At 51.6% G+C, this 7688-nt stretch overlaps 2 protein-coding genes across 2 annotated transcripts; both read right to left on the reverse strand.

Annotated features, from left to right (window-relative positions):
• Window positions 1-769: 769 nt before the first annotated feature.
• On the reverse strand, window positions 770-1639 carry LOC146753001 (uncharacterized). Its single transcript, XM_085531058.1, has 4 exons — window positions 1625-1639; window positions 1515-1577; window positions 1172-1377; window positions 770-962 (listed from the first exon to the last, which is right to left on the reverse strand). The coding sequence occupies exons 1-4, from the start codon at window positions 1637-1639 to the stop codon at window positions 797-799; spliced, it is 450 nt and encodes a 149-aa protein (XP_085387184.1). The 3' UTR covers window positions 770-796.
• A 32-nt stretch (window positions 1640-1671) lies between these two features.
• Window positions 1672-5690, reverse strand: LOC146753002 (uncharacterized). The gene is made up of 2 exons (XM_085531162.1): window positions 2215-5690; window positions 1672-2107 (listed from the first exon to the last, which is right to left on the reverse strand). Exons 1-2 carry the CDS (start codon window positions 5255-5257, stop codon window positions 2073-2075), a joined length of 3078 nt encoding a protein of 1025 aa, XP_085387288.1. The 5' UTR covers window positions 5258-5690; the 3' UTR covers window positions 1672-2072.
• Between the last annotated feature and the right edge of the window lie 1998 nt (window positions 5691-7688).

The raw sequence follows: 7688 nt of genomic DNA on the forward strand, positions 1-7688 counted from the left end.
AGCGAGGCGGTTCAGCGCTGGTAGATCCATTCACGTTCTGCTGTTGGGTGCGGATCTTCAGTCTGATGGGCCATCAGACGTTTGTTGTTTGACAGCGACTCCCGATGACAGTCCAGACTGATTTCCAACAAGTCCAACGTGGTGGCACTCAGCCGCCTGCCAGCACTGCCCCACTGCTGTGCCTGGGGGCAGGAGCACAGGAGAGGCCCCTTCCATGGGGACAGAGCCCTGTCCCGTGCCCCAGCACGCAGCCCCAAGCTGGGAGGGGTTACTGAGCTGGGTGGTCAGATGGGCAGCAGCCCATCACAGACCACACGCAGGGTCCTGCTTGCAAAGTACGCCACGGAAGCGTACATTGGCTGGGGCAGCACCCGCAGCAGGAGCCGATAGAGCAGCTCCTGGTCATAGTGCTGGGCATAAAATAGGGCAGAGCCCAGCACAGCAATGAGCAGCAGCTGGAGGCAGACGAAGATGAGGCAGATGGTCCTGTGGAGTGCAAGAGGGTCGGGAATGAGGCGTCTGTGCCCCATGGCAGCACAGCCCCATACAGTGCCAAAGGGGCTGCAGAGGGGTCCAGGCCATCAGCACATTGATGGGAACCCGGCTGCTGTTGGCAAAGAGCAATGAGGGGATACTCACTGCATCCAGAAGGAGAACCCACGTCTCCTCGCCCGCTCCTTCTTCTCCTGTAGGTGAAGATGGGGCAGAGATGGAGGTCAGGGTCTGCTGCACAGCAGGGGGATCATGCAGGACTCGGGAGCCCAGCAGCACAACAGTGCTGTAAGGAGCCCTGTCCTCAAGGAGACCCCATTGGATGGGGAGACCAGTGTTGGATGGGGAGACCCCTGTTGGATGGGGTGAGGGTGCTGTGTGTTCTGCTCCTTACCAGCTGTACTTCCACCAGCTCTGGCAGCACAGCCCCAGGCTCACGCTCCACCTCCATCTCCATCTGATGCTGCTGCCTGTGTTGAACAAGGCTTGGTTGGAGTCTATCACCACAGGGGGCTCCCGAACACTGTGTGCCCACCCCCCAGGGCTGGGATGGGGCTGCTCTGCCACACCGTGCAGGAACCAGAGCCCCATCTCCAGCAGCACTGCAGTCCCATTGCTGCCCCATGTATGTCAAAGACCCCCATGTGCAGGCAGGGTCCCATGGGTGGGTCCCACTCACCAGGCACCCTCCAGCTCCAGCTCCTCCCGCTCCTCTCGCAGGCGCTGTTTCTCTCTGCGCAGCACCTGGAAGACAAAACCATGAGCTCCAGGTCCACAACATGGGGGTGGGCAGACCCCACCCCTCCCCTCAACCCACCACCCTACCTTGATCTCCATTGTCTGAGCCTTCAGCTGCTCTTCCAGCTGGGCAATGAGCTGCTTCTCCTGCAAGACAACGCGTGTGCCATGAGGGGTGGCTGCGTTGGGTCCCATGGACCCGAGGGATTGGGACCGAGGTCCTCCTGCACAGCCAGAGGCGTGAGGATGCTGAGCTGTGAGGATGAGCCCTCACTGCCCCCTACCTGCTCCAGCTCCTCTTTACGGGCAGCCGTTCTTTCAGCCCTTATTTGCTGGGCATTTGTTGCCTTGTGTAAGGTAACCTAAAGAACTACGTCCATCATTGAGAATGTGCATCTGACGGCCCCATGACCAAGTTACACGCTGATCACACCAATATGGTGAGCTGTAAAATGGCGTTTAATGAACCGTGTGAGACCCTTATATAGGGCTCCAATTTCAGCCTCATACATATACATTACCGAGCACGGGGAGGCCTATCGCGTTACATCCCGTGAGTTCGTGCCGCCTAATACATCATTTCCCCCTCTCCATGCTCGATAAAGTATGCCCCGTTACATCCCGAACGCTAATCCTTAATCCTAATATAAAAATGTTAGTCTCTATAATTTAAACTTAATAAGTTATCTAAAAAGTGAGGTAGACAAGCTACAGAGGTAGGTAGTGCAATATCTAATAACATCAGTAGTTTTCTAATGATTATATCCAAGGCATCTTGGGTTTATACAGTTCCTTCTTCTTCTCAAAGTTTATCATATACCCGTTGGTACTCCATTTTTTCGTTAAACATTCTTTCTATCATACGCTGTAAACAACCCTGGAAACATTGAAACAAACAAGGTAAGCAAATCATTAAAGCTAAAAAGAATAAAATACCTATGATTAATACTTTGAGAAACTGCTTAAGCCATGGGCCCAGATTACCAAACAGTCCCTCCAACCAGCTTCCGAATGCATCATCTATTGCGATCTTCTTCGTGTGTTCTTGCATCCATTCCAACTTCCTATGTATCGAATCGCTGTGGTCGCTCAGATTGAAACAACACATCCCTTCAAAGTCCTTGCACCCGTGCCCTTGAGCAAGCAGCAGAAAGTCAATTGCAGCTCTATTTTGAAGAACAGCGTGTCTGATGTTGTTAACGTCCATCAGGAGTTCCGACAGGAATGCTGTGGTGAAATTAGCTTGCTTCACGGACCAGCATGCCAATCTCTCAATTTCTCTTAGGGCCTGGGCTGAAGCTACTCCCGGAGCTAAGACGGATGCAAAGATTCTAGCTGTGGGACCCCACAGCTGAACCTCATCACTACAATCCTGGTCCAATGTTTTTATTGACCTTTTCTGGCGTCGAGCTCGATCGATCTTTTTCATAACACTTATCATTGCAGTGTGATTGGGAGCCAACAATGTCAGCTTTCCCAAATAACACGGCCCCCCAACTGGATTCTTTGGTATCCCTAGCCAAGCTCTATCCCCACATATCAAAAATATGTCCTTAGGAAGGGCCTTGGCTGTACCATTGCAGTTTATTCCTTCCCCAGCTAAAGGTTCTTTTCGAGAACAACAACCAGAACATGCCAGATCGTCAGGGCCCCAGTAGCATGAGAGATTATAGGTGGACCCGTTAGGATGACGTACCACATACTTCTGATTGTAAGAGAGCCACCTCCCACCCTGCTTTATGCATTGGTCTGCAAATCCATTCTTGGAGCCATCCCCGGAGCAGGGATGGGAGAATCCCTCCACCCTTTCAGCTGAGAAACCACAATATGCCCCTGACAAGCTATATATGTCAAATTGAATGGGGTTAAGTAAAGTAAAGGGTTCCGACCCAGTTGTTCCCGAGAATGGTGCCCCATTCCCGAGTAGGCCTTCCCATACCCTGCGATTGGACAGTTGACCCGGTGTCCTAAAACCCGAAAAATACAAACATCTAACCGGGCGTTCCCACTTTTGAGAGTTCTTATTCCATGTTACGTTACCAACCGATTGGGATCCAAGAAGCTGCAACTCTGGTGGATCCCAGGGCAAGGAGGTGTTCAAGGATCTAATAAAACATGCAGACATTCTGGCCCAGTCAGTGAATTTAGACTCAAATGCTTTCATAAAGAAAACTTTGTCCACTGCATCTCTCTTGCAGTTGTTCTTATGCACATATCCGTTAAACTCCTTTGGGTCCCACCTGGGTACACCTATAAGGCATGTTCTAAACGGTGATGTGGCTGACTGCAGGCTAAGGCAGAAATCTTTCTGCCCAGTTCGATTAGACCATGTAACCCAAATATTTTCTGGTTGTGATGTTAAGTGAGTACCCTCTCCCCCGGTAATGAATGCAATTACACAAAGACACACAGCAAGTGATACAACAGATGTCCTTCTCGTTGGTACTAGCAGCAGTTCTTTATCTGTTCTTTTTCCTTTTTCTGAAGAGTCACTTTTATGAGCCTTTTGCTTCAGGCAATCCTTTATAACAGAAGTCAGCGCTTCCTTAGGCAGTTCCGATCCTTCTACTGCCCATATCAATCGATTGGCAAACTCAGAGAATGACTCTGAGGGACCCTGCATAATCTCTGACCACGGGGCTACAGGCTCTGCTTTTCTTATAAAGTGTATAAAAGCAGAGGTAGCTGCCCCCGTGGTGGCAAGCAGCTCTCCTGGGCGGAGGTCCCTAAGCTGCCTCTCTGCAGATCCAGCCAAATCCGCAGATGAACCTGAAAGCCTCATTAAATCAGTTTTTGGATCTCCCTCCTTCCCATTTGCTGGATGCTGTGGATCGTGCGCAGCCTGTGCTAAAACAGCTTTGAGTTGTATTATCCACTCCTCCTTCCACACAGTAAACTGTACTGGTTCGAGGGCTACTCTCATAAGGCTTTCAATATCATATGGGAGTAGGGGACCTGGGGCTACGAGAGCCTCAAAGGCACTCATTGTCATCGGGGATCTCAATCCCTTTTTGTCAATCGCCTCTATAAACCGAGCAACTGCTTTTGCTTCCAAAGGTACCCAAACCGGTCCCTCCTGTTTGACTACAATTGGGAACACCGCCCAGTCCCGCTCCTTGAGCCCCACCTCTCGCATTGTATCGCAAATGTCAGTCCAATCAGTGGGCTTACGCGATATCTCTCGCTCCTCCCACTTCTCCCCCCTCCTCCGGGGAACCACGACCGACTGGGTGGGGACAGGCAATTCCTTCCGTTCCTCCCCTTTCTCCTCCCCCTTCGCGGGAGACGAAACCGACGGGGTGAAGGCAGACAGTACCTTTTGTTCCTCCCCTTTCTCCTCCCCCTCCTCGGGAGGCGAAACCAAAGGGGTAGGGGCAGGCAGTACCTTTCGTTCCTCCCCTTTCGGGGAATGAGGTCCCTCCTCCGGGGACGGGTCTAGGGGTGGCTTAACGCCTCCACGGCGCGCCTCCCCCCATGACTCTCCCTCCCTCGGACAGGACCCACCTCCCTCAGGTGAACGAAAGCTCTGCAAACAGGGGTATAGGCGGGGATAATATGGCGGCGCCTCCCCAGATGAGGCAACTTCCGCCATCCCTTCCGGAGTTGTTTCGGGCGCCGCCATGGCCATTGTGAAAACGGCCGGCGTGGTCGGCGCCATCTTGGGTACGGAGTCGCCGCAAGGGAGCGGTTCCTCCGCACCCTCCGGGACCCCAGACGTCCCGGAACCCACCCCAAAAACCCCATTCGCGACTGCCTGGATCTTTTTCTCCTCCTTAGTCGCTTTAAGCGCACCCAGGACCAAAACCCAGGTTTTTAACTCCTCCGCCTTATAATCGTTTGTTGCTCTTAGGAGCAGGGCAGCGGTGAAAGATTCCCACCGCTCCGAATCGAGCAAATTACAAGGGGAGGGTGAAAGCTCCGCTTCCTGCAAAAAAGTAATAACGGCAACAATCTCCTTCTTAGAAGGAGCATTCCTACCGCAGTGGGTTTTACAAACCCGTAATAGTACCTTTGTGACGGAATCCATGTTTTTTCTGGTGCTCGACACCGTACGTCCTCGCACCCTTTGTATATATACCCGGGCCCAAAGTCCCACGGTCTTCCACGGTCTTACCGCAGGATAATCAGTAGCTGCAGTCAATATATCGCCCCTCCGGCGCTTCCACGGGATCTAACCGTAGGATTCGCGTCCGTCTCGCGGTTAGCCGTCGCACACTCACTCTCAGGACGTCCTCACACGGGGCACCAATTGTTGCCTTGTGTAAGGTAACCTAAAGAACTACGTCCATCATTGAGAATGTGCATCTGACGGCCCCATGACCAAGTTACACGCTGATCACACCAATATGGTGAGCTGTAAAATGGCGTTTAATGAACCGTGTGAGACCCTTATATAGGGCTCCAATTTCAGCCTCATACATATACATTACCGAGCACGGGGAGGCCTATCGCGTTACATCCCGTGAGTTCGTGCCGCCTAATACATCAGGCATTCTGTGGGAAAGGAGAAGAGCAGCGGCCGTCAGGGCACCGGTGCTCCCATGGGGCTCCGTCCCCTCCTGCCTCCTCCATCGGGGCAAGCAGGACCTGCAGGGCTGGAGCTGCAGACCCACACGAGGGGACTTCTCCCACCCCACACCACACAGCAGCATCTCCTCACCTTCAACAAAGACTCCCTGGCTGTGGCCATGCGGTTCTCCATGATCCGCTCATGAGCCTGTGGGAGGGGAAAGGAGCAGCGTTGTCCCCCGGCCCTCTGCTGCCATGCCATGGGCAGGGTGCCCTCCAGCCGGCAGCTTGGCCCTTCTGTGCCCGTCCATTCAGTGCTCACCTGCTCCAGCTCCTGCAGCAGCTCCACACGCTGCAGCGCTGTTAATGTTCCACTGGCAAACTGGGCCCGCATTGCTGCACCACTCGCACAGCTCCTTGCAGGACCTGCACCGCCTGCAGAATGGGGCTGGCAGGTTTGGCGCTGACCCACTGCCCCTACCCCACCCCGGCAGGACTTCTATGAGGTCAGCGTGTCATTGTGAAGGTCACAGAAACAGAGCATGGTCTGTGCTGGAAGAGTCCCTGAAGGTCATTAAGAACCAGAGAATGGTTTGTGTTTGGGATGGAGGCTCCTTGAGGATCAAAGAACCGGCTTGTGTTGGAAGGGTCTTCGAAGTTCACATGACTGTAGGATGGTGTGGATGGAGGTGTTCCTTAATGAAAATAGAAGTATAGAAGGGTTTGTGGGGGAGGATCCTTGACAATCTTAGCACTGCAAGGAGGGTTTGTGTTGGAAAAGTCCGTGGAGATCTGAGGAAATACAGAACAGGTTGGTTTGGAAGGGTCCTGGAGGATCAAAGAAGCATGGAGTGGTTCTTTGTGTTCTTTAGGGTTGTTTTTAGGTTTGGGGTTTGGGTTTGTGTCTCTGTTGGGTTTGGGTTCTTGAGGGTTGTTTTTAGGTTTGGAGTTTGGGTTTGTGTCTCTGTTGGGTTTGGGTCATTTAGGGTTACTTTTAGGTTTGGGGCCTGTGTTTGTGTCTCTGTTGGTTTGGGTTCTTGAGGGTTGTTTTTATGTTTAGGGTTTGGGTTTGTGTCTGTGTTGGGTTTGGGTTCTTGAGGGTTGTTTTTAGGTTTGGGGTTTGTGTTTGTGTCTCTGTTGTGTTTGGGTTCTTTAGGGTTGGTTTTAGGTTTGGGGTTTGGGTTTGTGTCTCTATTGGGTTTGGGTTCTTTAGGGTTGTTTTTAGGGTTGGGGTTTGGGTTTGTGTCTCTGTTGGGTTTGGGTTCTTGAGGGTTGTTTTTAGGTTTGGGGTTTGTGTTTCTGTCTCTGTTGGTTTGGGTTCTTGAGGGTTGGTTTTAGGTTTGGCGTTTGTGTTTGTGTCTCTGTTGGGTTTGGGTTCTTTAGGTTGGTTTTAGGTTTGGGATTTGTGTTTATGTCTATGTTGGGTTTGGGTTCATTAAGGTTGTTTTTAGGTTTGGGGTTTGTGTTTCTGTCTCTGTTGGTTTGGGTTCTTGAGGGTTGGTTTTAGGTTTGGCGTTTGTGTTTGTGTCTATTGTGGGTTTGGGTCATTTAGGGTTACTTCTAGGTTTGGGGCTTGGGTTTGTGTCTATATTGGGTTTGGGTCATTTAGGGTTACTTTTAGGTTTGGGGTCTGTGTTTGTGTCTCTGTTGGTTTGGGTTCTTGAGGGTTGTTTTTATGTTTAGGGTTTGGGTTTGTGTCTATGTTGGGTTTGGGGTAGGGTTGTTTTTAGGTTTGGGGTTTGGGTTTGTGTCTATGTTGGGTTTGGGTTCTTGAGGGTTGTTTTTAGGTTTGGAGTTTGGGTTTGTGTCTGTGTTGGGTTTGGGTTCTTGAGGGTTGTTTTTAGGTTTGGGGTTTGTGTTTGTGTCTCTGTTGTGTTTGGGTTCTTGAGGGTTGGTTTTAGGTTTGGGGTTTGGGTTTGTGTCTCTGTTGGGTTTGGGTTCTTGAGGGT

This window comes from Coturnix japonica, unplaced genomic scaffold, assembly GCF_054131305.1.
Source record: "Coturnix japonica strain WE unplaced genomic scaffold, WE-NBRP24 Scf040, whole genome shotgun sequence".
NCBI lineage: Eukaryota > Metazoa > Chordata > Aves > Galliformes > Phasianidae > Coturnix > Coturnix japonica.